The sequence below is a fragment of the Ipomoea triloba genome, chromosome 11 (genome assembly GCF_003576645.1).
Source record: "Ipomoea triloba cultivar NCNSP0323 chromosome 11, ASM357664v1".
NCBI lineage: Eukaryota > Viridiplantae > Streptophyta > Magnoliopsida > Solanales > Convolvulaceae > Ipomoea > Ipomoea triloba.
The window spans coordinates 5,728,914-5,756,907 of NC_044926.1; the positions used below are offsets into that span (position 1 = coordinate 5,728,914).

Consider the following 27,994-nt stretch of genomic DNA (forward strand, 5'->3'; position numbering starts at 1 on the left):
CAAACTTAATTAAGGTTTTTGGATGAATGAATGGTGATATTTGTTTAATTTTAGTCGTGTTATCATTACTCATCCATAATTTGATTATTTTTCATTATTTTCTCAGATATTTATATCACATTCATGTATTTAATAATAAGATTTGATTCAATTTAGAATTAACAAATTTATACTATTTTCTCTTATTTTCTTAGTTGTTTATTTAAAATTCGTATATCTTATAACAAGTTTTTGATTCAATAAAACTGTAATATTTTATGCTATTTTGAATTTGATATAAGAACATAAATAGTTCCCAATTTAATTGCTACTCTTTAAACTTTAAATGAAGTTGATGATGGAGATAGTGATAAAGAACTAAACAAACTTTTGAAATGCAAAGATAATTTTGAACAAAAAGAAGAGGGAAGAGAGAAAGACCCAGCAAAACTGTTTATACAATTCCATAAAAAACATAAAAATTAGTGAATTAAAGCATGTCTTTAAAATGCGTTTAATTTCTTAATCACAATTGTATTCAAAAAAAAAAAAAAAAATCTCTTAATCATAATCCCTAGTACATTCGAATTCTACGATCATGATGATCTTCCATATACGCATACGTGAACAGGGACGAGAGATTTCTGGAACTCTTTTTCAGATTTTGTTCCGTACTCATCGTAGTCGGATTGAACAAAACTGTAAAAGGGGATTATATAGTAATAAAAAAAGTTTGGTTTTTTTAAATTCATCCTTTCTATACGTTTGTGTTGGGTTCGGGTGTTTAATGTGTTGTTAATGTTTGACTCGGATGCATGTGTAATTGTCACTGCTCCAAAGCTGACACGGCCTCTCAAGAAAACAATTTTTCGTTTTTATATTTATAAATTTCTTTAGGGGCAGTTTGATTTTAGCGGTTGTTGATTGTGAGTCTTATGATTTCCACTTAGATACAAATAAAGAGGGAATGCAAAGGAAAGATTCTTAAATCACACGATTTTTTTTTTCTTTTCTTTTCCTTTTTCTTTTTATTATTTTTCCCACATTGATTGGTTCCTTAGGGTTTCCTTCATTATTTACTCGTCCGTATTCTTTATGTGAATTTGGAGCATGTGGGCGTAGATCTTTGCTGATTTCTCATTCTGGGGTTTTCAAATTCCTTGGTCTTCTCGTCTGGATCGGTGAGTTCTTCTTCCTGTGCCTTCTGGGTTGTTTGATTCTTGCTGCCTATTGTTAGATTTCTCTTGGTTTGGGAAATTTTATCGGGTTTTTAGGTTGTAATCTTTTGAATTTTTGAGAAAACTTGTTCTTTTTGTGTGATTTTTTAAGCTTTCTTCTTGGATAGTGTTTAAACTTTACTAGAGTTTGATTTCTGAAGCTCTGTTAGCTTGGCTTCTGCTCCTGGGAGTTGGCCTGTGTAGTTTAGGGCAATTAGGGGTTTTCTTCAGTTGATCATTTGGGGGAATTGCAGTAGCCTTGGAGTTTTTTTATGTAGTACAGTTTGCTGATTTTGAGGTTGTTCTTCTAGAGAAATTTGGAGGAGGTCTAAGAGGCTGGTTTTGGTTGGGATAAACATAGGAAGCTCAACACCCAGATGTGTTCTGTTCAAGGGACTTCAAAGAACTGTTGCAGTCTCCTTGGGGTTGTGTGTGGAAGAGCTACTGGAAATAAGCACCAGCAAGATGTTGCAGTTGATGGTGTTACATATCCCTTCCCCGAGATTGCCTCCTCGGGGCGTTTGGAGGTGTGAATTAATGTTATTAGTTAGCATATGTATAGATATGTGCGGTGTTAATAAGACGATGGATTGGTATTTTGGCTGATTTTTGTTGTTCTCTTTTTACTGTGGCTATTGGCGAAATTCAGGTTCATCTTCTAAAAAATCCGAGTAGAGATGAATTTCGTACGGCTCTGGATACGTTGCAGCCAAACATTGTCTTTTTACAAGGAGAACAACTCCCAAATGATGAAGTTGGTTCGCTAGTATGGGAAGGTCTTGACTTGTCTTCTGAGGAGGCCATTTCTGGGCTTTTTGGTGCCAAATTACCAACAACAGTAACTAATCTTTCTTCGACTCCAATTTTTGGGCTTTTGCTATCTACTTCCTTTGATGTTCTTTTTTGGTTTTTTTTTTTGGTTGTGTGTTGGGGTGCTTCATGCCTTCACTAAATAATCGCAGATGAACTCAAAATATAAATTAGGATGCAGATGAATTTGCATTGACATCACCGTTTTCCTAGTTTTCATTTTCATTTGTATTATCAAATACTTGTTCAGGTTTACTTGGAGCTAGCAAATGGAGAAAAGTTGGCCACGGCTCTTCACTCTATGGTAATTGGTAACAGAACTTTATTCAATTAACAGTTGTCAATTGGAACTATGTGAAGACCTTTGGTTGCAATAAACTTGCTTGATATAAGGATTTATGATTTTGTGTGGTTTCCCGTTGCTTCATTGGCATGTAATATATCTTTGCAGGGAATTCCATATGTGATATATTGGAAGAACACATTTTCCCGCTTTGCTGCTTGCCATTTTCGCCATGCATTGTTCTCGGTGGTTCAAAGGTAATTATCATGCAAAATTCATTAAAGGCAGTGGAGTGGTTTGAGAGGCATATTCGTTATTGTGGCAATTCTTCATTTTAAATACCTACCTATGGCCTTGGTTACATGTGCCATTTCATCAATGTCCCATCTTTCTGCTATGACTGACCTTGTCCATTCCCTGGTGCTAGATCGAGCATTTGTCTCACTGTGGGCACTCATGGTGGTTGAATAATTTGGACCCGTTTATCTAGTGCAGTCACATTTTTTCTTTTAGAAGTCTCTTGATTTGGTTGATGACCCATAAAGATTAGGGCATATATATCCCTGAACTAAAGGCTTTGACACCTGATTCATTATGTAGTTTCTTTAATAATTTTTATTTCGTTTTCCAGTTTTAATAACTCCCAAAGCTAATGTACACTTGACTATCTACTTAATTGGATTTTTTTTCGTTCCAACGTATTGCTTCTGAAATACTGTCTACTGCAGTTCATCTTGCGTTACCTGGGATGCTTTCCAACTCGCACAAGCATCTTTTAGGCTGTATTGTGTCCAAAACAACCTTGTGTCCTCTGATAACAGCCGAAAAGTTGAAGCTAAGATAGGTCCTCAACTTCTTGGAGACCCTCCGAAGATTGATGCTCCTCCTCCAGAGCCAGTTGCTGGAGATGATGAAGAAAGTCCGTCTGATGATCTTCCTGCCATAAATATCTATGATGATGACACGAATATTAGGTTTCTCATTTGTGGATTGCCGTGCTCATTGGTAAAGTATACACTTCAAGTTTCTTATTATTTCCACTTGCTCTCGCCCTTGTCTGTGAGGATAACATGGTTGCCTTGGATATATTGCTCATCGAGTCGCTTTTGCCCTCAGGACACATGCCTGTTGGAATCTCTGGAAGATGGGCTTAATGCTCTCTTGAGCATAGAGGTTAGTATCGGTTGTGTATTTGGATCCTCAAGCTCTTTCCTGACCTATAAATCTCACTTGAAGAAATTTGGTTTTATGCTTCTATCTTCTCTTAAAGAAATGGGAAATCCTTCTGTTATAATTAGAAATGGCTGTATACTTAAGCTGCTGCCTTTTTTTTTTTTTTTTTCCTCAGATCCGAGGGAGCAAACTCCATAACCGGGTTAGGTATGTAACATTTTTGCTTTTTCTCGAATTGTTTTCTATCCATTAGAGAATTGTTTTTTCCATTATGAGTTTCTAGTTAAAATGCTTATCTTTATTGATTCATCACGGGAAGTTCTTTTCGAAGATGAAATGCATCTATCATCTATGAAGCAAGTGGATTATCATGTGTTCATGTTTAATTCCTTCCATCCCTGTATTCTGTCTTTTTTCATTTTTATCCTTAATTAAAGATGAGATTACTCTCAATCAAACTGTCATATTCGTAACATTTCTCTAAATGTGGCTCCAGTGCCCTTCCTCCACCGCTCCAGGCCAGTGCATTTTCTCGTGGGGTTGTGACCATGCGATGTGATGTATCAACCAGCAGTTCTGCTCATATCTCCCTTCTGGTGTCGGGCAGTGCTCAAACATGCTTTGATGATCAGGTAATGTTGGCAGTACTCATTTGATTCTTAGTCGACAGTAAGGCAGGAGAGAACATAGGAAAGAGAAATGGGGCCCCACTCGCAATCTTATCATTCATAGCTATTCCAAAGCATAATGAAAGTCCTCGACTTTTAGGAGATAGAAACTAAACAGATAATCGAGGAATAAATTAAAGAGATACTTCATACTTGACTAGTGAACAAACGAGTCTTTAACCAGTAACAGACAAACAGTGCACAATTAACGTGTGCTATTTCGCTCATTTCTCTACAGACATATTCCATTCTCCAGGGTTTTCTTCAGCTCCCTTGTGTTCCGAATCTTTTATTATTTGTGCTGTTTGATATCTTGCAGTAAGAACAGTGCAAAACGTTAAATGATTAGTTTTCCTGGATCTTCTCTGTGGCCTTTTAATTTTCAGCTCTTGGAGAATCACATAAAGAGCGAAATCATTGAAAAGAGTCAGCTAGTTCATGGACAGCCAAGTCCCAAGGAAATCCGACCTCCCTTATCTGATCCTTGGAGATCTGCCTCGATAGCTTGTGGAGCAACGGTTTTCGAAGTTTGCATGAGGGCTCCTATGTGGGCTTTGCAGGTCCTCTTTTCTTTTGATTTCTCCTTTTTGCCTCGAATGATTCTAAGTTAGAGTTTTAACTACGTTTGGAGTATGGATCTGTGGCACATCTATTAACTTGCTTCTCGTTGCGGTATACCTTTTCTAGGTTTTGAGGCAGCTAGCATCCGATTTTTCGTTTCGTAGTTTTGTAGCGCTTGGTATTGCCAGCATCCAGGGGTTAGCCGTAGCTTCGTTTGAAAAAGAAGATGCGGAAAGACTTCTTTTCTTCTGCAAAATGCAGGGGAAGGATGGGAATTCAAACGATGTTAAGATCGCCAGCCCGCCAGCCTGGTTAAGACCTCCCGCTCCTAGCAGAAAGAGATCTCGTACGAGCCATGAAACTGATTTGAGCCCCCGAAATGGTTTGAATTCTGGATATCGAGCGTATATTAGAAGAGAAGAGGAAAATGGAAGTGCACCAGCAAATGGGTATGCAATGCCTTTGGTGCCCGCTAGACGAAAACTGAAAGCTGCGGCACTTAAGCCCATCCCTCATGTTCGTCACCAAAAAATGTTCCCTTTTTCTGGAATCTCGGAGGTGGAGGGACACGATGGAAACCAGGTTAAAGCTAATTTACCGGTTGTTCCATCAACTAAGGCAGCCAGTAATATCGGAGTAGCTGCTGCTACGCAACGTAAAGCAGTGGCAAGCTCACAACAGGCTAAGCAAATTATACCTTTGAATCCCCTTCCTCTGAAGAAACATGGATGCGAGAGAAGCCCGATACACGTGTGCTCTGAGGTAAGCAAACTTTTTGTTACGGCGACTTTCAAAAGGAACGGCGTAATCGTTGTGCCAAAGACCTTGTGGTCTAGTGGCATCTGGTTGGCTGGTTGCACCCCCACATGGGAGGGGGTGGGTTCGAGCCTCAGTGGAGGCGATGTTGGCTCTTTGTGCTTCATTTGGTTGAGAAAGTAGTTATGAACAGATACTACATTGTAATAGAGTCAATAGTACTCAAAAAAAAAAGTACAGTTTATCTTTTTCAACATTGTTAGCTTATTTTCTCTTTTCCCATTTCCTTCCATCTTCTCGCAGGAAGAATTCCTTAAAGATGTGATGCAATTTCTTATACTTCGTGGCCATACCCGTCTTATTCCTCAAGGCGGACTTCCCGAGTTTCCAGATGCAGTACTCAACGCGAAGCGTCTTGACCTCTTCAACTTGTATAGGGAGGTGAGGTTTCCTTTCCTGTCACTAAATAGGAACTTTGCGTTTGTCCATCGAGCGGAAACATTTCTCGACCTTTCTTTCACCAGCTCTAACTCGTTGACAAATGCCATCGTAATCGTACCGTGCAGGTGGTTTCTAGAGGTGGATTTCATGTCGGCAATGGCATCAATTGGAAAGGGCAAGTTTTCTCAAAAATGCGCAATCACACGGTGACCAACAGAATGACGGTAAGCTCCATATGTCTCCCTTCTCTCCATCTGCTTCCAAAAAGAAAAAGAAAATGGTACTCGTAAAGTAAAGACAGGTTGTACTTCGCAATATAATGCAGTTATGCCCCATATTTTGTTATTCCAACCACTCAACCAGCAACACAAAAGCTAATATTAACCTTTTCGTATGGTTTCTTGAACCCCAGGGTGTTGGAAATACACTCAAAAGACATTACGAAACTTACCTTCTGGAATACGAATTGGCCCACGATGATGTAGACGGGGAGTGCTGCTTGTTGTGTCACAGGTCAATATCATCATATCATTATGCGTTTCGAGTAGATCCACAAATCTGTTAACTGTTTGCTAAAAACTTCGTTTTCAATCTTACAGTAGCGCTGCTGGTGACTGGGTTAATTGCGGGATGTGCGGCGAGTGGGCCCATTTCGGCTGTGACCGGAGACCAGGTCTTGGCGCCTTCAAGGTACTGCATCGTGCATACAATATAACCAAACCCGTTTCTTCTGAAGAGAAATTTCTCAGTTTCAAATTCATTCTTCTTATTCTAATTTTCAGGATTACGCGAAGACAGATGGATTAGAATACCTATGCCCTCAATGCAGTGTAGCAAAGTTCAAGAAGAAAATTCAGAAAATTGCAAATGGATATTCTTGAGTCCTAACACTTGTCAAGAACCCCACTAATCCTGATGATTCTTTCTAAATTCTTTTCCTCTACAGAGTTTCCTTTTTTGCCATGGGAGTGTTCCTCACTAGAAAGGCGCAGTACAGTATACATCTGCCCATTTTGCCCCGCCAGGTTCCCGGACTTGCAAAATCGCGAGTCAAAGCAAGTGAAATTTGCATGTAACATCTCTCACGGGATGCAGATACCAGTGCAGTATGCAAAGAGCCCGAGAAAGGATGGAAGGTGCATACTTGGGAGTGGGAGGTGTGCTACGAAGGCGATGGAGGGAGTCGTGTAATATATAGAGTATATACATACATATATAGCATAATCTTCTTTAGACATGTTACAGTAGTTGTAGCTTTATGAAAACAATATAATGTAGTTTTTGGGGTTTTGGTGATTCCTGCCTGAGGTGTGCAAATCTTTTCAGCTTTTGTAGTTCAGCTCTAGATTTAATCATAACTATGGTGCCAAAAACCATTGTACCATTTAAGGTTGTAGTTTTTGTAGGGTTTGTTGGGGCTTAGTGAGGAACATCCTTTGATGTAATGCTACTAGAACACTGCCTCAACTGACGTGGCGGGACAACATTGGTGATTACTGACAGATAGACACTCTTGTTTTGCCACATCAGGTGTGACAAGTGTACGAATAATACAATTTAGTTTTTTTTTTTTTTTTAAAGAGGAAAAATTACACATCTAGTTCTTGAATTATAAATTTAGTTTTTACAAATTTGGTTATTTAATTGGTAAATTAGTTGTAAGTTTACTCTCGATCTTGACTAACTAAAACATCAACTCATGCCTTCATATAACTCTATATACAAATTGAGCTTGACATTGAATATTAGATTTAGAACAAAGGTAAAATATGCAATCAATTACAAGTGAAATTGCAATAGAACCACCCAATTCAAAGAAACTGAACCTAAAATAACATGTTTATTTGGTATCTATTGATGTGCCGATTATCTTATTAAAAAATAATATTTAAATTAATTTTAATATTTGTAAATAAAATAATTAAAAAAAAAAATCAATCCCTTCCTGTCTCGCCTTCATCTCCTGCCCGGAGATTATGACTATTTCTACATCTCCAATGGGGGATGAAGACCTCTTCTTCGTCTCCAATGTAGACAATTGACAAAGGCTAGGAAAGAGAGAGGGTTGGATTTTTTTTTAAATAAAATTTTTAAAATAAATTTAAAAAATTTAAATTTTAATAACTTAATCACCATATCAGCAAATACATAGTAAACATGTGATTTTACATTGCATAATTCTTAATATTTATCCTAAATATTTATTTATTTAGGGTAAATATGAAGGAGTTTAAAATGGAATAGGAATCTCATTTTCTCTCTCTGATCCACTATAAATAGAGGCTTTATTACACATTGAACCGGGAGGCCCTTCTATAAAACTTTGATTGAAGAAATTATGTTTAGTGTACAATTAGATAAGTATAGAGATGCTTATACACGCATTTTATACAATATTACAAACATGATGCCATGTTTTCCCTTTTCATATGAGAAATGTGCACAAGAGGAAGACAAAATGCCAGAGGATCTAATGCCCTCTGCTCTTAACTACTTAAGCGCAAAAACACAAACACTTAGAAGGCATGAGGAAATGCAAGAGGATCTAATGCCCTCTGCTCTTAACTACTTAAGCGCAAAAACACAAACACCTAGAAGGCATGCCGGAGAGTTGTGCGAAATCTGCATGGACACCAAGACGCAAAACCAGATGTTCAGAAGCGATTCGTGCACACATTCATACTGCTCCGATTGCATCGGCAGGCACATCACCGCTAAGATTAAGGAAAACCGCGTGAGCGGCGGCGGCGTTAAGTGCCCCGACGTCTTCTGCAAGGGAATCATCGAACCGCAACACTGTGGTTCGATCAATATTCGCAGGGAAGTGTTGGATCGGTGGGAGATTGCGGTGTGCGAATCGCTGATACTTGCTTCGCAGAAATTTTACTGTCCTTACAAGGATTGCTCGGCGATGATGGTGGATGATGGGAGCGAGCCGGTGACGGCTCCCGAGTGTCCCAACTGCCGGAGATTGTTCTGTGCGCAGTGCAAGGTGGCGTGGCACGCCGAAAAGGATTGCCGGGAGTTTCAGTCGCTGGATATTGAGGACGAGAGGGGGAGAGAAGAAGACGTGATGTTAATGGAGTTAGCTGAGAAAAAACAATGGAGGCGATGCCCTCGTTGCAGCTTTTACGTTGAAAGGAGAGATGGTTGCCTGCACATTTCTTGCAGGTACATATCTGCTATAAATCTATAATCCTCACACTTCTGTGATTAAATTTATGTTAGTTTGGCCTAAATTATATTATATTATATTATATTGCAAATCTCAATATTTTGTAGGTGCGGGAAGGAATTTTGTTATCGGTGTGGAGCAACTTATTCTCCACTCCATGTTTGCCCATCCACTTATGATCAAGACTAATTTGGATTCTAAAAAAGAATATTAATTTTTATAAAAAAAATTATATGTTCTTGTAGATCACTACTATGATATGATGTTATTGCACCATATATAATTTCTACAATTATTATTGGTAATATGTAACAAGAAAATAATTTTTGAATCTACTCTCTTCTGATCCGTTGTGAAATTTGTAATTGTAGTACATGAGAATGAATGCATATATTTTGTCTTGTTCAGAATATATACCACAAGAAGAATCACTTGAGTTATTAGTGCGGGCTAGTATGAATGCAAGATATCTATGGTATCGATTGATGTATGATTAGGCAATGCAACTTCCGGTTGATTGAGTAATTGACTTAAAAATTTTGTTCCTCTAACGTTGGGGAAAAAATGTCATTGGTTGTAAGCAAAGCTCTTTAATGTTAGTAGGGTTTTATTGTTATGAATTAAGAAATTAAGGGTTTGATAAGTGTAAGAATAATACAATTCAGGCTTTTAAAGCAAAAATTGCATGTTTAGTTTTGAATTGTAAATTTAGTTCTATTTTAGTTTTTACAAATTTGGTTGTGTTAAATTAGTTATCTCTTTTAGTTTTTACTAGTTTGAAGTTGAAAGATTGAATTTAGATTTGAAATAATGGTTAAATAGAATATCGAACTACACGAATGTGAAACTACAATTAAATCATCAAATTAAAAAATATTACAATTGGATCACTGATTTTCTTACATGGTACACACAACCCCCTCCCCCCTTAATTGGTCTCAAGCGTGGAGATGAAGAGATGTCATTTTAGTTTATTTTACAATAAGATAATCACCACATTAGCATATACAGATAAAACAATAAAGAGATGTCGTTTTATTTTATATAGATAAAACATGTCATTTCATTTTACATTATTTAGCGATAAAATGGTAAGTTTTATTTTATGACCTATTCTTATTCCTTTAGATTTTGGATGTTATGGTACTAAATGCAGTTTTTAGGACATGTTTAAAGTGGTTATATTTCAGAGGGAGGACTCTTTAGATTACCAAAAAATGCATTAATGCATTCCTGGGAACTAGTAACAATATGTTAATGCTAATATCAGCAAACCAGACTATATATGATCTTTCACATTTTCTTTACCTTATAAAAGGCACAATCTCTCGGATAAGGATCGTCCTTGAGAGGTTATGGCTTCAGATCCATACGTGGATGACTTCTACTTCTCTGCTCTGTACGATGAAGACGAAATCTTCCCCATTTCAGATGAGAAATATGCAGAGGAACTGCAACTGCAAGAGGCTCTAATGTCCTGTGCGGCAAAAACACAAACACCTGGTAGGCAATCGGAAGCCGGAGAATCTTCACGAGCGTTCTGCGAAATCTGTATGGATACGAAGGCGGGAAACGAGATGTTCAGAAGCGATTCGTGCAGGCATTCATACTGCTCGGAGTGCATCGGCAGGCATGTCGCCGCTAAGATTCAGGAAAACGTGAGCGCCGTCAAGTGTCCCGACGTCTCCTGCAAGGTAATCATTGAACCGCATCACTGTCGATCGATCATTCCCGCGGAAGTGTTGGAGCGCTGGGAGAGTGCGGTGTGCGAATCGTTGATACTCGCTTCGCAGAAATTTTACTGTCCTTACAAGGATTGCTCGTCGATGATGGTGGATGATGGGAGCGAGACGGTGACGGTTTCCGAGTGTCCGAGCTGCCGGAGATTGTTCTGTGCGCAGTGCAAGGTGACGTGGCACGCCGGAATAGATTGCCGGGAGTTTCAGTTATTGAATGTGGACGAGAGAGGGAGAGAAGACGTGATGTTAATGGAGTTGGCTATGGATAAAAAATGGAGGCGATGCCCACGTTGCAGGTTTTATGTTGAAAAGAACGAGGGTTGTCTGCACATTTCTTGCAGGTATATATTTTTTGTGATTTTTTTTAAATGTTACATGTCTTTTGTTATAATTAATACTTAATAATCTAGGTTAGCTTATCGCATTGACAAGATATTATGGATATGCTAGATTATACTTTGTAGTTGTAAAAAAATTTAGTTGAATTTGATTTTTTGTTAAATTACAAATCTCAATGTTTTGTAGGTGTGGGCAGGAATTTTGTTACAAGTGTGGAGCAAAATATTCGGCTAACCATGGTTGTCCACTGGCATGATCAAGATTCAGTTGTATTCCATAAAGAAGATTACTTTTTCAAAAAGACATTATGAAGTAAAATGCACTTGAAGATTATTAGTAGATGTTATTTTGCAACAATTTCTATAATCATTATTGGTAATATGTAACGAGAAAATAATTTTGGAATCTACTATAGTTTTATGATGTTATATACGTAGTATGTGTGACGAAATGTATGTGGTTTTAGATTTTTATTAAAATTTGTAACTTCAAACAACATATTTTGTGTTTCAATTCATTTTATATATGTCAATGATCTTGTTGTCTATTTTAAAACAATTAGTGTTAAAGTGTGTATGAATTATACTTATACTATCAACTAGTGTTGACGTATGATGATGCACTCATAGTTGATGAGTATATTGGGTAGTTAGTTTGATATTTGTGGATATACAAAAATTATATCATTTAATCTATTATAGTATAAATTCAATTTATACGTGTAAAAATTTCGTACTCGATTTTGCAGAAAAAAAAATTGTTTTTTTTTTGTTTTTTTTTTTTGGTTTAGAAGTTGAGAGTCGCTTCCATAATTACAAAAGTACGTGTAGTAAATTTGCTTGTTTCCCTTTTAGGAAAATTCTTTAATGTTATTAGGGTTAGCGCGTTTGGTTTGCTGGAAAATATTTGAAGGAAACGGAATTCAAATTTCATGGAAAATAGATTCTATTGTTTGGTTGGTGAAAAATAAATTACTGAGAATATAAATTCTATTTTTGGTTGGATTTGGAATTGTGAGGAATAATGGGTATAAAGACAATCATACCCCTACACAATAATAACAACAAGAATAATAATGGTAATTAAAGAAAGTTAATGAGGGCATAATTATCTTCCTTGTTTTCCATGGAACCCTGTTTTTCATGGAAAACAAAATACCAAGGAGTGACCAAGGAATTTGTTTTCCTTGTTCTTAAGCAAAATGTTTTCCAATGAAAAATGTTTTTCATCCAACCAAACAAAGGAAAATCTAGTTTTCCTTAAATTCAAGGAAAACATTTTCCATCCAACCAAACATCTCCTTAGGGTTTTGTCGTTGGGAATTTAGAAATGGGTGGCATTAGCCATTAGATGGGTAGCTAGCTTAATATTTCAAGTTTTCAACTTTGATTCTCCGTTAGAGGTTACCTATTGTATGTTTTAATTTTTTGTTTTAGACACTATTGTACTTTTTATTTGAGTCAATTTAATGTTGACAATCTAAGTTTGTTGAGCTTTTCCATAGATGTAAGGAATTAAGAAATGTAATTGATACTTTTGAAAAAAAAATTGAAATTATTTAATGTTTTTGTACATTGTAAATGTTCAACAAAACACTTGTTCCAACCGCCTAAACATGAAGTCTAACTCGATGACTTAGTTATATATATAGTTTATTCAATAGTCATAACTTAAAGTCTAAGTTATTACATTTTGTTAGTAATTGTTATTGGCCCTGTTTGGTAAATAATCAGCCTATCAGCCAATTTTGGCTTATTTGAACACTATTAGTTATTTGGTTAATAAGCTTTTTGTAACTCCAAAATGCTAAAATTCAAAAGACTACTCAAAGCAGCCTTTTCAATTAGCTTTTTGAGAAAAGAAATTATACCAAACAGCTATCAGCTAACAACCAATTTATCAAACAACTTTCTACAATCAGCTAATATTATCAACAAATCATACCTTCTAACCCAAACAGCCAACTCAATCAGCCAACAACCATTTACCAAACAGGGCCAATTAAATTATTGAACAATTGAACAATATGAAGCATTCTTATTACCTCAAGGCAATGAATCATTAATTTAACGTACATATGCCTTCATACAAACCATATTAGAGCTACCAAGTATGCTTAACTGTGTTTGACAAGAAGAATAAGTAAAATACAGTTAAATGCTAATCCACTTGACGTATAATAAGAAAAGCAGGTCTCTCAAGTTTAATGATTAATTGCATAATTGTAACTAAAAAACTTGATATGTCACATTCAAAAAAAAAAAAAAAAAAAAAAAAAAAAAACTTGATATGTCAATGGAAATCTCATGCGCTTCATATTGTTTGTTAGTCGCGCCACTCAAGGAACTTGTTTTTTGTCAAGTACTTGCATGTCTCCCCTTAGTATCTCATGTGAAATGATATGAGACTTATAACTATATCTAAAATAATAAATCAAATAATGCATGTGTTAGTCTGGATAGAATTCAAATGGCCAATTATAATTTCTATAATTATGAACATTTTATAATGTTTATTAATTAATTCTTTGTTTTTATGAGGTGCAATGGATATTCGCAGTCACTACTTGAGAATATGCATGAGATAAATTTCGTTCTTTGTCACTCATATTTTGACATTTAATATGAGAAATTGCTAACCATATATATGTATGGACTAAATTAATAATATAATAAATAAAAATCATTTATTATATTATTTATATTAAATAAAAATACTAAAAGTGTACTTATACAGTAACTCTTAGAACATATATATCCAATAGAACCTTGTTTTCCAAAACCGGATGAGCCACGTGTACAACAAAGCAGTATTCCAAAGACAAAGATGTTTTGATTTTTCAATTGATTATATACATATAACATAAAAAGTAGGAGTGTTCACAAATCCATCAAATATATACTTAGTGAAAATCATCCACTAATAAAATAAATGTGAATTTAACTTTTTAAAATCCGCTACATCTCATCCGCTTCACTGATCCACTATAATGAAGCTTTGTTGATTAACTTGTTTGAATTGTTAAATTGAATTTTTGTAAATTTTTAATGAAATATTTGTACATTTATTGTCATTTTGATTTTTGACTGTTTTCATAGTTGAATTGTTATATTATATAATTTAATTTAATTTTTAAATTTAAAATATGTTATCCAATCTGCATTGAATTCGCCATTGATAAATTAGATTGAAATAGATTCACCTTCCTAATGGGTATAAATGAAAATTTTTCAAATCCTCTGAAGAATTGGATACAACTTCATTTCAAATTTTCTCTCAAAGAAAAAAAACTTTATTTTAAATTTGTTCATATCTATTCTGCGAGCACAAAGTATATTTTGCGTGTGAAATGAAAAGTCAATTTCAGATACGGGACGAATAGGTGACAGTGAAACACTAAGCTAAGAGCCAACTTAACAGTGGTTTATGTGGTTGGCCATACGAAAGACCAAACATCATGGCAAACCTAAATTTATTAACATTATATGGTTCCATGTTGCCATTATTTAATTTCTTGTGCATTGCATCTTCAACAACTTGTTGCCCTCTTTATTCTTTTCACCAATTTGGACACATTTCAAAGGCATAAAGAAATATTATATTATTAATTTTACAGTACAAACCATACACGATAACCCTTAACTCGTTCAATCAATATTAAAATATAAAACTATTCGTACAATACTTCTAGAAAAACAATTACCAGCCTGCTAACTAGTTGATTATTAAATATCAATATTATTATTCAAGTTGTTATATTCACTTGCCGGCCACTTACTTCGAGAATAATGACCTTTCTGTAAGGTTGGAGTCAGATTTTTCTTAACTTGTTATACCTATTATTCTTTGTTTTTGTATAAAATACGTACTCTTTTTTATATAATAATTTTAAATTACTCCTATAAAATATTGATATTGTGAACATTATATTTTTGTTATATCAAACCTGCTTGACTAAATAATAATAATAATAATAATAATAATAATAATATTATTATTATTATTATTATTATTATTATTATTATTATTATTGGCATTGTTATATCAACTTGCCCACTTGTATTCGAAAGTAGAGACTAGAGTCCCTAATAATAATAATAACACTACCCTATGGCCACTTTTCTTTATCTACCTTTGACCTTTCTTTATTATACTCATTTTGTTTAGATAGTAATTTTAAAATATCTCTATAAAATAATATGATGAGAGTGTTTTTCAATAAAATGCAATAAATAGAATAGTAAAATATCTTGAATTGGAATAATTTATCTGTGAGATCGTCTCACAGTAAGACATGTAATACTTTTTAGTTAAAATATAATACTTTTTATGAATGTATAGAAAAAGTATTACATTTTTACTAAAATATATTACAAAGTAAATGATTAAATTAAAAATTAGTTATTTTTAATCAATGACGGCAAATATAAGTATATAGCAAACCAAAATTTATAATTAAAATGAACATGTCATTTTTTTTTCCTAGTACATAATTATTGTACTCCGTAGAACATAATTCACATTGAATGATTTACTACCAATATGCATGTTCATTTTTAATATATTAAATGTTTTTTTTTATTAAATATTCATTTTTTGAAGATTATTTTTAGCGTATTATCTAGCAAATAACGAATTTTTAATATATTAAAATCAGTATTTATTAATAATTCACCTTACATTATATATATATATATATATATTTTGGTTAGAACATGAGGTATATCTTGAGGGGTTTAAACTTTAGATCTCTCTTAAGGGACAAGAGTGCACCACCACTCACGCTAACCAAGCTGGTTTCCTTACCTTATAAACTATGGTCCACGTATAATTTCGCCTCCGCACATTATGGTGCTCACCAAAGCATTTGATTGAGATTGCACTCATAGGCCGGGTTCGCTGTTAGCCACTAACGCCGGAGGCTTCTTCCAAATTTCGAATTCTATGAAATTTTTTCTTTCTTTATTTACTACATTTATTGTGTGTTTGTTTTTTTATTTAGGGAAAAAGTACAAATAGGCCATCAAACTATATATTTAGGGATAGCAGTTAAGTCATCGAACTCGAATAAGCTCCAAATTCATCAATGAACCTGTAAAAAAAGAGCAATTAACATTTTTAATAGGTTACCAACAGGTTTTTGCTGATTGGGATGCCACGTGGATTTTTTTATTTTTTATTTTTATTATTATTATTATTATTATTATTATTATTATTATTTTCCTACTATGCATTTGACCAAAAAATAAAAAGAAAAATAAATAAATAAATAACTAAGTATAGCTTCTTTATTTTACGTTTTTTCTCAAATCCTTAATTTTTTTTGGGTCAAATGCTTAGTGTGAAAATAATAATAATAACAAAATATAAAATAAAAAATCCACGTGGCATCCCAATCAGCAAAAACCTGTTGGTAACCTGTTAAAAAGGCTAATTGCTCTTTTTTTACATGTTCATGGATGAATTTGGGGCTTATTTGAGTTCAATAGCTTAATTGCTATCCCTCAAAAAGTTCGATGGTCTATTTGTACATTTTCCGTTTTATTTATAAATTAGATTCCTCAAATTTTTTTCGAGAGTTGCTAAATGAGGTAAATTGTGACTCATCTAAACAACTTTCCCGTTAGTCCATCTTGTTGACTTTGCATTATGGGCACAAGGGATTAATCTCCTCACTTCCACTAGTTTAGAGAGTACAATCTTCAATATATAGAGCTCAATGGCCCGAACTCCAATTATTATTGTGTGGACCACTACATAAAAACACATAAAATATATTATTATAACATATAAAATACATTATTTTAACTCATAAAATATATTATTTTACCCAGAAATTTCATTATTCTAACACATAAATTATATTATTTTAACTCATAAATACATTATCTTACCCCAAAATATAAATTATTCTAACACGCACGCGAAACAAAATTTTTTTAACATCACAACAACATCGTTTTGAACCACGATCCACACAATAATTTTTCCTCAAACTCTAGTTCGAGGAGCCATATGTTTAAGATGTTAATAAGAGTTAAACTCACACTTTATTACTGTAGTGTTGACTTTATGGCCTGTTTGGTTGGATGTAGTTTGGGGGAATTGCAATTCAGTGAATTCCCAAACTACAGTGTTTGGTTGGAGAGAACTGCAATTCCGCAGAATCGCAATTCCCTCCAAATGATGAATTGCAATTCATGGGGGACCCCATGAATTGCAATTCGGTGGAGAGGAGGGGCAATTTGTTGGTGTAAAGACAATTTTGCCCCTCCTACCATTACCCTTTGTCTTTTTTAAAAAAAATTGAAATAATAATAATAATAATTATTATTATTATTATTATTTGAATGACTTATTATTATTATTATTATTATTACTACTACTACTACTATTATTACATCTACCACAACATAAATGCATTTTAGTCATTTTGTCGCTTCTTACCTTTCAATTTCCTGTACTCCTATTTTTGCATACCAAACACTGTAATTTCAATTCCTACTTTATTCATTGAATTACAATTCTACCGAATTACAATTCTTTTCCCCCCTAATTCCCTCCTCCAAACCAAATGCCCTGTTAAATCAAGTAATTTATCATTTAAGCTAGTCTCGCGGGCTGCATTTATTGTTTTTGTAAAGAAGGTACGTGCCGCTCAGATACTTAATTGAACCTGAAATTAGAAAGAAATTGCAATCATATAATGGATGAGGACTACTGATTCAGATTGAGGGAGCAAGTGGATGCTGTGGAGCAGCGTCAACATTAAGACAATGTGGATAAGTCTTAATAATTTCCCATCTCATCTCTCATCCAAATCTTGTCCTTTTCCAGTAAATCTGTCCTTTCAAGTAATTGCTTGTCCGAATTAATAGAGTTCTGCGTGTAGTCTCAACCCTTACTTTTTTAAATTTTATTTTTTGAGGTAGTAATTCTGATAAATTAATTTTTTTATGTAGTTTTCAATACAAGTGTCTACATCAAGATCAATAACATCTCGTAAGCTTTTAAATAAAAATGATAATATTTTTATAAATAAAAAAATATTTTTTTCTATTTATAATAGCATACGTAATATGTTATCGAATTTATCATGCATTTATGCATGAATTGATGATTGGATAAGGTGGAAGGTTGGACTCACACCTCGACTGTCGTCGATTCTCGTGCGGACTTGAGAATCGCACTGACAGTCTTAAACGATAACGAACAAAAACGACGTCGTCCAGGGGACCACGCTGGATATCTACACCCAATCAATAGCATCAAGGAAAACGTGTGTGGGACGACACGGCCCAAAAGCCCAACTTGTTTAGCGTCCCTCCGTCCTTCCGCGTTCACTTGGGGCCCACAGCTACTGCTTTGGGCTCCACGCGCGACCAAATTTCAACTGTTAGCCATTTTGTCTTTTCCCGTGTCAGATGCATGCATCATCTCTGGCTTCCTCGCTGTTCTTCAAGTCAATTCCCCTTTTGACCCCCAGTCTCTCACTGTAGCTTCTATTTTCTATGGTCAAATTTGGTATTCGCTTCTTCTTTCCTATTCTAGATATTTAATTATTCGTTTCCATTTTACGTTTGACACATAATTTGATTTAAGTAATATACATAGGATAAAAACTACATAGGACAATCCAGCCGAAATGTAACATTGATTTAATGTTTAATTATTTATCAATTACCCACGTGAAATATTTACTGGCAAGAAAAATATGCATAGTTTTTTAGTCAAAAATTAGGCAGGGGAATAGTGAAGGATGAAACTATTCCCAAAATTTGGTAAAAGCCATTCATAAGTACAGCCAATTGAATTCAAACTTCCACATTATTACTGAAATAAAATTTTAATTAATCAAAGAAGATAAAAGGTCTCTTATGCTAATGATTTTGTAATCTAATGACACGAAGTGATTCTCCTAAATTAGAAGTCATGAATTTGATCCTAGTGGAGACAGTTATTAGCTGACTTGTAATTTAACTCCTTTAGCATCATTGAAAAATAGTTTTGGGGGTTTATTATTGCAAATTGGTATTTTTTATTAAAAAAATCATCACTTAAAACATAAACTGATAAAAGGGTATTTTGGTACAGAGAATTGTTCTGTAGTAATTACGCCTCTCTGAAAAGGGCAATCCTGTAAACTCCCCCGACTTCACCTCGTTCCTGCCGTTTTCTTCCCTCAAATAGCCACCCACTACCCTTTGTATATATAACCAATCCTGCATCTGAAGCCTCACTGGTAAAAACTCCCAAATTTTCTCAATCGAAATTGCCTTTTTTGCGAATAAAAAATCACTCTGTGAAAAGTTTGTCTTTTGATTTCAAGCTAGAAAGTTAGAGATGTGCGGTGGTGCTATAATCTCCGATATCAAACCGCCGGCCCGGACGTCGCGCCGGCTGACCTCTAAGTTGCTGTGGGGGAGCGCTGATCGGAGCAGCGCAGGTGGGAAGAAGAAGAAGAATTTTGCTGGAAGCTACTATTCCGGAGGCCTGCGATCCGCGGCTTTTGACCTCGATAATGAATTCGAGACTGATTTTCAGGACTTCAATGACTATGATGATGATGAGGTCGTAGAGGTGGACGTCAAACCCTTCGCTTTCGGACTTTCTTCCGGTATCATTCAATTTCCTCTCTCACGTTTCTATTTTTAGATTCTAGATCCGCGAAGATAAATCCAGTAATTTTTGTGTGTTATTCGTGATGTTGCTAAATCCAGAACTCTTCTGATGTATGTATTTGCTTTTGCTAAATGAAGGTTTCGGCTCAGAATCGAAGGACTTTGACCAATCTATGAAGAGAAAGAGGAAAAATCAGTACAGGGGGATCAGGCAGCGTCCTTGGGGCAAATGGGCGGCTGAAATCCGTGATCCGAGTAAAGGTGTTCGCGTCTGGCTAGGAACTTTCGACACTGCTGAAGAAGCGGCGAGAGCCTATGATACTGAGGCTCGGAGGATCAGAGGCAACAAAGCTAAGTTGAATTTCCCTGCTGAAACTCAAGCAAAATCGTCAAGGCGCACTGTCAAGGTGAATCCACGGAAGGTGGTTCCTAATACGGTTCAACCTGATGCGAGTAGCATGGACAATAGCTATTATGATCCTATGAGTGTTTTGGAACAAAAACCGCAGGTGAAACTGTACGATTCCGTGGGAGATATGGGACTGCTATCATATCCCCCATCTGGTGGTGCTAACCTTTATTTCAATTCTGATGGTGGAAGCAACAATTCCTTGGACTGTACTGAGCATGGCTCAAGGACTCCAGAGATATCCTCTGCTCTGTCGGCTGGTGTTGAAGCTGATGAGGTTCAGTTCATTCAGGAAACCCACCCACAAAAGAAACTGAAGTCAACGGAGAATACCACCGTTGAGAAGCTGTCTGAAGAGCTCTCGGCTTTTGAAGATCAGATGAAGTTCTTTCAGATCCCTTATCTGGAGGGGACCTGGGACTCATCAGTTGACACATACCTTAATGTTGATGGTGGAAACGCCTTAGATCTCTGGTCATTTGATGATGTTCCTTCTTTAATGGGGGGTGTCTTCTAGCTAAACTGATGCAGAGCATCCCCTTTCTGGCTTGTGTTGTATATAATCAATCATGTGAGTAAAGACTAAAGATTGATGATGCACTATTATTGTCTTGTATTTTTATTATTAACTGCATATGGAGGATAAAATAGGATTGTTCTTTAATTCCCTCTTTTTCCTCTTTGTTCTTATAGGTTGGTTTGTGGTTGTAGCCTGCTGGTGCTAAGATGATGGTGTCTGCATTTGGGTGGTGTTGACTGTTGAGGGTTTATAAATAAACCTTAATAAACACTGTGAGTCCTCCATTTAAATGTTTGTGTGGAGGATGATCGCCGACGAATTGCTTCTTATTATGTGATGTTGTGTGTGATATTTAAGTTGCTTGAATTTATTGTGTGCTAATAACTTGTAATGTAGATCAACCAAAACTAATCTTGGCTTTCGTATTAACGTTGTAGTTGCCGTGTAAAGTTTTCCATCATTCTACAGCTGGAAGTTTCTAGATGAACTTTTCCTAATATCAATCATTGCGGCCAAGGAATTTGACAAAATAACGCAAAACCCTTTTGCAAGTTGCAATTTGCAAAGATAGACTGTGTTGGTGTGCCGTGTGGGAGAAGAAAGGATGAGCCATTAGGTGAGAACTTGATTTTAGGTTTTAACTCGGTGGGTGAAGTAGGTTGGATAGATAGTCTCACTTTACAATTTCGACGACACCGAGTAAAAACTGAATAATGATTTAATTAGGAAAATAAATTTGAAAACATGAAGCCTGAGGAACGATCAAAACCAGTCAAAATTCAGGCAACAAAAAAGAACTATAAATTTGGTGATGCTTTTTACCAACTCAACATTCTATGAAAGAGGAAAAAGTAGAGATCTCCAAAATATGCCATCAATCCCAACCTGTTGCTGCCGGCACAACGTCTACTCCGGCAGGTACTGGTACAGCTGGTGGAGCTGCGGCATCCCAACCACCATCAACTGCAGCCGAAACTCACGTGATTTATAGAAGCAGAATAAATTAGACAACTACCCATGAAAGGAAATGTGACATCATAATAAATCAAATGGTATATAGAAAAGAGATTCTAAGTTAGCGTTGGAAATCATTGACAAACAATTTCCTTGCAAATATTGGTCAGGCAAAGGATACGGGTACAACAGTTTTAGAGGCCCCACCCAAAGATATTTTGGGGCTCCTTTAGACCGACGCTAGTGGTGCTAGGTTCACAAGGGTCAGTTAATACCTGCCTTTAGCAAGAGAGGTCTCACCAAAAAAAGAATCATTGACAAACAATGAATGAACCCTAATGCCAAGTAGCTTGTAGCTATGACACCTATGTGGCGGCTCTCCCAAATGCGAGATCACAAGTTCAAATGTCAATGGGGGCATTTGACTCTTTGTTTTTCAATAGATTGAGAAAATATGTATGGACAGATATTACATTGTAATTGAGTCTAGTAGTATTAAAGAAAATGAAAGCTAATCAAATTTTGTCAAATTAATGAAGTGGTAACTTACCAGTTTCTGCAGTCCATTCACCAGTAACTACAGGTACAGGGGCAGCATCACCAGACCAGTGGCTGTCGGGAATATTGGCTGCAGACCATTCAGCACCACCAAGTGTTGTGGTAGCATAATCCGTATAATCAGCAATGGCAGGCAATTCTTCTTCTTTCTCCTTTGCCTCTTCTGGCTCCCTGTAGAAGAACAGATCCACCTACCAAGAGGCAATATCAAAATATGAGATTTCATAAAGATAGCCAAAACTCTAGAAACAACAAAATATCCAATCTAGCCACAAAAAATAATATTTGCAAAACAAGAGAATAAAAATAATTCAAGAAATCCAAGCTTTCAATTTACCATAATATCCCACTTGTGTCCAGGAGCAACAGCCCCACGCATTTGTTGAACCATTCTTGCTAAAAGCCAGAATAGAACACCAATGCTGTGCTTCCCCTTGTTATTAGCAGGAATGCAGATATCCACATACCGCATGGGGGAATCAGTGTCACAGAATGCAATGGTAGGGATGTTCCCAAGAGCTGCTTCCTTGATAGGCTACATAGAGTTGCAAACAAATTTTAGAAACAATACACTTAATAGTATATCAGTTTGGTAATTATCAATACAATGACGAAACGTATAACAACCTGGTGATCAGTCCGTGGATCTGTCAGAATGAGAAGACGAGGCTCACTGTATGATGTCTGGAGCTGATTTGTGAATGTCCCAGGCGTGTGACGTCCAGCAATGGCATTAGCTCCAGTGTACTGGGCAAACTTCAAGACGGCTCTTTGCCCATATGGTCTAGCTGACTGCACTATAATATCCTTAGGATTTTCAATTGCAACAATGACCCTGGCAGCCATTTGGAGTTTTTCCCAAGTCTTACCGAGATTAATGATGTAAATTCCTAACATCAAATAATATAAATAGAGATAAGAACCACTTAGCATAGGCATGTAGCATATATCAAAGTCTTTTTTAGTAAAACACCTAATGAAATCTTCATGAAAAATCCAGCTAACATCAAGCCATAAAAAATTGGACGCTATCAATGTTTTACATCCTCCCATTGTCAATCACAATTTAAAAAATTATAATAATAGAAACCCTGCATAAGATGCATTTATCATGACAAAACCATATCAGAAAGAAAATTCAGTACAAATTATCTTTGCAAGAGAAATGCAGATTAAAATGGATGGGTTATACTGTTCAAATGTTTAAAGAAATTTAATTGGGGAATGACAGACTGTGAAAGCAATCCTTACAGAAACTTTGAGATGTAAAACTAAATAACCATCAAACAATCTAATAAATAGTCGAACCTGAGGTACACAGTGATCTCAAATAATAAATATGACATAATGACAACGAGAAATAACGAGTTCACACGAAATAGATCACAAATCAACAACTCATAATTTCAGAAACCAGCAAAAACAATCATCAATGTCGCTAAGCATAAATAGATTACAGAATTAAATATGAACGTGCTTTCAATAATGTATGTGTGTCTAATACCATCCTGCAAACTTCCATATATGCACAAATATAAGCAAAAATACATTCATGCATGCGTGTACAGACGTACATATAGAGATATTACCATCGTTTCGGCGCTTGAAGACATAGCGCTCCATCTGAAAATCGCAGTTTTTGGTGCCGAGTTGGACCTCGGCAGCCAACATCATCTGAATATCAGCCTCCTTAGTGGACAAGGATCGCGCCGTCGTCGCCATTTCCGCTCCGCTTGATCGTTCTGCACTACTCGCTGAGGGTTTATGGAGAGAGTGATGACGATGAGAGGCAGGCAGAATTGAGTTGCAACTGTTTAACCTGAAGGAGTTTCTGGGCTACTTAAAACCCTAATCCATTATTAAGTTTCGCCCATTAGAGGTGATTTTTACTATGGGCTGCGTTGGGCCCATCACGCCATTTACTTTGTATTGGCAGAGTGACCCAGAACTTTTGATTTGAAGGAATGAATTAGAAGAAAAAATGAATTTTAATTTGGTGAGAGAATAATAAGGTGGAAATAAAGTAAAAATTTAAATTAGGTTATTTGATAGGAAATAATAAAGTTATTGAGATTGAGAATGAAAAAAATTGTATAAAGACTAAAATGTCATTGTGTAATAATAATAATCACGGATAATAGTGTTATTTCATCTATTTTTTCCTTTCTCACAACCATTGAATTGCCCATAAATTACAATTCAACAAAAAGAGGGAATTGCAATTCCCTCCCAACAAACATTTCAATGCGTTCGGTTTTAAGAAATGAATTAACAGAGAAAGAAATTATAATTCGGTGAAAAATAAAGTAAGAATTCAAATTACATTGTTTGGTAAGGAGAAATGAAATTATTAAAAATTGGAAAGAAAAAGTGATATAAAAAATAAAATGCTCTTATATAATAATAATAATCATAATCATCATCAAAGGTAAAAAGATCATTTCATTATTTTTTTTCTTTCCCCCCACTGCTCGGAATTACAATTCCTATGAGGGTCTAAGAATTTCAATTCCACAAATGGACGGAATGTGTTGTAATTAAATTACAACTACATCTAACCAAACAACCTATTATAATTGAAATGACCAAATAATTATAATGAAATTGCAATACAATTCATGTCTACCAAAACAACCTATTATAATTGAAATGACCAAATAATTATAATGAAATTGCAATACAATTCATGTCTACCAATAGTCCGTAAGCTTCCAAGTAAAAATTTAACCACCGCACGTCCACACTACTACTAGAAGGACACTTTAAGATAATCAATCGAATTAATTAAGTCTGTCACAACACTTTAAGATAATCAATCAAATTAATTAAGCCTGTCACGTGGTATTATTAGACGCCCAATTAATTAAGCCTGTCACGTGGTATTATTAGACGCCCAAATTTAGATAATCACAACATGGGGCCTTGTAAGGGATGGATTAGCATTTTCCAGACCTGTTCGTATAGCAGGGCAAGTTTTCATAATCCAACTCATTTTTAATTGTTATATCCTAAATCAAGGTCAATCATGTAATAATGAATCATGTATACTTCATAATTTTATTGGAAAAAGAATTTAAAAATAAAATTTGTGACAAAACATGTCATATTCCTCAAACACTGTCACGTAACAAAACTACAGTCTTCTCCGCTGATATTAAAACGCAATTACACAATCATGAAACTGAACACAGGATTGCATGTAGTACAACTCAGAAACTACGTTACTACATCAGATCACTACATATAATCCGATGAAACACTTAAACTAGGAATTGATGCAAACAGAATTGGCGTGTTCTGGATCAGGAGATAGCCACCTCGATCGTCATGGACTTGGGCGGCGGAGGGTGCTTCTCCACCACCACAGTGAGCACTCCGTTCTCGCACTTGGCGGTAATGGCGGAAACGTTGCAGTTTTCCGGCAACCTGAATTTCCTCGCCAGTTTCTGCGGCGCCTTCCTCTCCAACCTCAAATACTTGCACCCTTCTTCTTCCCCATCTTCCCGCTTCCTCTTCCCGTTGCTTTTGATCACCAGCGTCCTCTCATCTTCCACGCCCACCTGATCCAATTTCCCACACAAATATCAAATCAAAATTACAACCACACATATTGGAGAGAAAATGTCAACAAAATTTAACCAGAAGGAACAAAAGATATCACCCTACTAGTTTATTTTGAAAACATTATCAAACAGAACTTATAACTTATTTAAAAATATTATCCAACAGAACTTATAATTTATTATTATAAACTTTGCCAAACAAAGCCATTAAAGATTTTTGTCTTATGTCATTGAATACTAAAAAATACCTGAATGTCGGATTTGGATAAGCCGGGAACGTCGAGGTAGAAAACGTATTCCTTGGGGGCGTCGAGGATGTCGGCCGGAATGCTGCCGACTCCCCGGCTCTCCCCGCCGTCCGGTGCCCGGTACTCCGACACCATTCTCTCTAGCACTTCGGGGATGTTGAGGAGCTGGGCCATCGCCTCCACCACTGCGCTCATTTCCGACGCCGGTTATTTCAGAATTTTGCAGCGATTCGAACCCTGGCCAGAACGGAAAATCGAGAAATTAGAGGAACCGAGCGATTGATATGCCGAATTGTTGATCGTCGAAGCAGAAAATTGAAAGGAGACTGGAGAAAAGCTACTTTGATTGAATTGAAGAGACTTTCAGTTGTGGAATGGAAGATTGGAGTGGCGATATAAAAAGGGGAGATGGGGAAAGTTCGAGAGGAGAGATTTTTCTATAAGCTTCTTAGCAGGATGATTTCTAGAACAGTCTAGGATGTATGAGGGGACACCACATGTCTTAAATTTGGTCGATGTTTATCAAATGACCAAATTATTGGGATTCCAACATAGAAATGGGTGTTTTTTGAGTGGAGAGAACTCCATTATTACTAATTCATTTATGGCCTGTTTTGTTCGCTTGCAATAATAAGTTCCTATATAAATTATCCTTAAATTTTGAGTAATAAAAGAGTTTATTTTACTTTATTTGGTTGATGTATAATTTATTTCAATAAAAAACGAGTTATCTTGGTCTGTGTTGAGTCCTTAAACTTGACGAGACTTGATGGTTAAGGTTTTAACCAACTACTCTACCTTATTTATTGTACAAGTGAAAATAATAAACAATACACATTACAAAATGAGTTGAACAACGACACGTAACAACCTACCTAGCGTCGACATGATTGATTGAGACATAACAATTACTTTTTTTTTTTTTTAAAGGAAGTAACACTATCAAAAGATATTCTTGTCCCATTTCTAACATTACCACAAGAACACGTAGTGCAGTAGTTTCTAGCTTCACTACCATATCCTTGTCCCATTTTAAAGCATAATTTATACCCGAGCAAGACTACTCTGATCCCATAAAGTGATAAGACCATCAATACTAACTATTTCTAATACTTTAATTCCCATCAACCATGCAATGAAAACAATAATTTAAATACATATTTTTTTGAAACATCCATGATTTTTTAGCAAGTAGTATGTGCTTTATATTTTCTCAATCTGTTTGAGCCCAAAAAATCAATGTCTTTATCACTATGTTTAATCCAGTGACCACACATTTTGTATATGGTAACAAAAATGTTATCATACTACATAATTGAAATATTCTTTTTTTTTTAAATATAATTGACCATATTACATTATAGTATATGTTAATCTATTATGAGATAGTTACTACATGCATGCCATCTGAGCACAAGGTGTTTGGCAAGAATTGAAATATTCTAAAAAAATATTTTTCTCATATATAATTTAAACTCAATTATTTCCAACAAAATTAAACAAACATATGGTATAATAGTACAATTACACATCTAAACTATGAATGACGTGTACAATGAAACAACCGTTGAAAATATCATAGAATAAGATTAAAACTATGGTTACAAGTTTTGAGTGGGCTGGTCAGTGGTCATTCTTTGCAGTAGACTAGAGTGTGAAGGAATTGAATGGGATGATTAGTTGATTACCTTTACCTACTACACTTAGCTTGCTGCTAAACAGCTAATGACGTGCATAATACGAGATAAAGTGGTAGCGAATAAGGTTAGAATATTGTTGTCGAGCTGTCACGTGAGAAGTAGATGTGTGCGGGTCCCACATATGTTGTGTAAACCCCAAAAAGCGCGCCTCAGTGGGCCCTCAGACCTAACCCTCACTCTCTATCTTATCTCATTACGTGCCCCAGTTAAATAAAAACGGGACAAAAATGTCAACTGTTCACGGCTCCACGCTGTTTACATACGACCATGTCAGCCGGCT

At 35.6% G+C, this 27,994-nt stretch overlaps 6 protein-coding genes across 8 annotated transcripts; 4 read left to right on the forward strand and 2 right to left on the reverse strand.

Annotated features, from left to right (window-relative positions):
• The first annotated feature begins 587 nt into the window (after positions 1 to 587).
• On the forward strand, positions 588 to 7,468 carry LOC115996838 (AT-rich interactive domain-containing protein 4-like). The gene is made up of 16 exons (XM_031236263.1): positions 588 to 1,160; positions 1,508 to 1,723; positions 1,846 to 2,034; positions 2,257 to 2,310; positions 2,458 to 2,546; positions 3,018 to 3,294; positions 3,406 to 3,462; positions 3,638 to 3,669; positions 3,959 to 4,094; positions 4,517 to 4,690; positions 4,818 to 5,453; positions 5,751 to 5,888; positions 6,014 to 6,112; positions 6,301 to 6,401; positions 6,488 to 6,578; positions 6,671 to 7,468. Exons 2-16 carry the CDS (start codon positions 1,574 to 1,576, stop codon positions 6,767 to 6,769), a joined length of 2,322 nt encoding a protein of 773 aa, XP_031092123.1. The 5' UTR covers positions 588 to 1,160; positions 1,508 to 1,573; the 3' UTR covers positions 6,770 to 7,468.
• A 717-nt stretch (positions 7,469 to 8,185) lies between these two features.
• LOC115996167 (E3 ubiquitin-protein ligase RNF144B-like) lies at positions 8,186 to 9,479 on the forward strand. The gene is made up of 2 exons (XM_031235304.1): positions 8,186 to 9,059; positions 9,171 to 9,479. The coding sequence occupies exons 1-2, from the start codon at positions 8,227 to 8,229 to the stop codon at positions 9,250 to 9,252; spliced, it is 915 nt and encodes a 304-aa protein (XP_031091164.1). The 5' UTR covers positions 8,186 to 8,226; the 3' UTR covers positions 9,253 to 9,479.
• An 819-nt stretch (positions 9,480 to 10,298) lies between these two features.
• LOC115996168 (E3 ubiquitin-protein ligase RNF144A-like) lies at positions 10,299 to 11,592 on the forward strand. Its single transcript, XM_031235306.1, has 2 exons — positions 10,299 to 11,143; positions 11,328 to 11,592. The coding sequence occupies exons 1-2, from the start codon at positions 10,419 to 10,421 to the stop codon at positions 11,395 to 11,397; spliced, it is 795 nt and encodes a 264-aa protein (XP_031091166.1). The 5' UTR covers positions 10,299 to 10,418; the 3' UTR covers positions 11,398 to 11,592.
• Positions 11,593 to 19,380: 7,788 nt separating this feature from the next.
• LOC115995799 (ethylene-responsive transcription factor RAP2-12-like) lies at positions 19,381 to 21,120 on the forward strand. Of its 2 annotated transcripts, XR_004093566.1 has the most exons (3): positions 19,381 to 19,758; positions 19,901 to 20,742; positions 20,865 to 21,120. XR_004093566.1 is itself a non-coding variant. In XM_031234945.1 (2 exons), the coding sequence occupies exons 1-2, from the start codon at positions 19,485 to 19,487 to the stop codon at positions 20,686 to 20,688; spliced, it is 1,062 nt and encodes a 353-aa protein (XP_031090805.1). In that variant the 5' UTR covers positions 19,381 to 19,484; the 3' UTR covers positions 20,689 to 20,774. The 2 variants fall into 2 exon arrangements, 1 of the variants encoding a protein (XP_031090805.1); XM_031234945.1 differs by lacking the exon at positions 20,865 to 21,120 and having other exon boundaries at positions 19,901 to 20,774.
• A 271-nt stretch (positions 21,121 to 21,391) lies between these two features.
• Positions 21,392 to 24,006, reverse strand: LOC115995800 (40S ribosomal protein SA-like). Of its 2 annotated transcripts, none has more exons than XM_031234947.1 (5): positions 23,793 to 24,006; positions 22,831 to 23,093; positions 22,541 to 22,738; positions 22,196 to 22,394; positions 21,392 to 21,654 (listed from the first exon to the last, which is right to left on the reverse strand). In XM_031234947.1, exons 1-5 carry the CDS (start codon positions 23,923 to 23,925, stop codon positions 21,566 to 21,568), a joined length of 882 nt encoding a protein of 293 aa, XP_031090807.1. In that variant the 5' UTR covers positions 23,926 to 24,006; the 3' UTR covers positions 21,392 to 21,565. The 2 variants fall into 2 exon arrangements, with proteins under 2 accessions (XP_031090807.1, XP_031090806.1); XM_031234946.1 differs by having other exon boundaries at positions 21,392 to 21,660.
• A 1,269-nt stretch (positions 24,007 to 25,275) lies between these two features.
• On the reverse strand, positions 25,276 to 26,490 carry LOC115996345 (17.4 kDa class III heat shock protein). Its single transcript, XM_031235552.1, has 2 exons — positions 26,015 to 26,490; positions 25,276 to 25,763 (listed from the first exon to the last, which is right to left on the reverse strand). The coding sequence occupies exons 1-2, from the start codon at positions 26,207 to 26,209 to the stop codon at positions 25,506 to 25,508; spliced, it is 453 nt and encodes a 150-aa protein (XP_031091412.1). The 5' UTR covers positions 26,210 to 26,490; the 3' UTR covers positions 25,276 to 25,505.
• Positions 26,491 to 27,994: the final 1,504 nt, after the last annotated feature.

Coding starts and splice junctions, on each gene's coding strand:
- LOC115996167 (XM_031235304.1), top strand. CDS start 8,227: ATGTTTAGTGTACAATTAGATAAGTATAGAGATGCTTATACACGCATT. Junction 9,060..9,170: donor TGCCTGCACATTTCTTGCAG/GTACATATCTGC, acceptor AATATTTTGTAG/GTGCGGGAAGGAATTTTGTT.
- LOC115995799 (XM_031234945.1), top strand. CDS start 19,485: ATGTGCGGTGGTGCTATAATCTCCGATATCAAACCGCCGGCCCGGACG. Junction 19,759..19,900: donor CGCTTTCGGACTTTCTTCCG/GTATCATTCAAT, acceptor TGCTAAATGAAG/GTTTCGGCTCAGAATCGAAG.
- LOC115995800 (XM_031234946.1), bottom strand. CDS start 23,925: ATGGCGACGACGGCGCGATCCTTGTCCACTAAGGAGGCTGATATTCAG. Junction 23,094..23,792: donor CTTCAAGCGCCGAAACGATG/GTAATATCTCTA, acceptor ATTTGATGTTAG/GAATTTACATCATTAATCTC. Junction 21,661..22,195: donor TGAATGGACTGCAGAAACTG/GTAAGTTACCAC, acceptor CGTGAGTTTCGG/CTGCAGTTGATGGTGGTTGG.
- LOC115996345 (XM_031235552.1), bottom strand. CDS start 26,209: ATGAGCGCAGTGGTGGAGGCGATGGCCCAGCTCCTCAACATCCCCGAA. Junction 25,764..26,014: donor TATCCAAATCCGACATTCAG/GTATTTTTTAGT, acceptor AAATTGGATCAG/GTGGGCGTGGAAGATGAGAG.
- LOC115996168 (XM_031235306.1), top strand. CDS start 10,419: ATGGCTTCAGATCCATACGTGGATGACTTCTACTTCTCTGCTCTGTAC. Junction 11,144..11,327: donor TGTCTGCACATTTCTTGCAG/GTATATATTTTT, acceptor AATGTTTTGTAG/GTGTGGGCAGGAATTTTGTT.
- LOC115996838 (XM_031236263.1), top strand. CDS start 1,574: ATGTGTTCTGTTCAAGGGACTTCAAAGAACTGTTGCAGTCTCCTTGGG. Junction 3,670..3,958: donor AAACTCCATAACCGGGTTAG/GTATGTAACATT, acceptor ATGTGGCTCCAG/TGCCCTTCCTCCACCGCTCC. Junction 4,691..4,817: donor CTCCTATGTGGGCTTTGCAG/GTCCTCTTTTCT, acceptor TACCTTTTCTAG/GTTTTGAGGCAGCTAGCATC.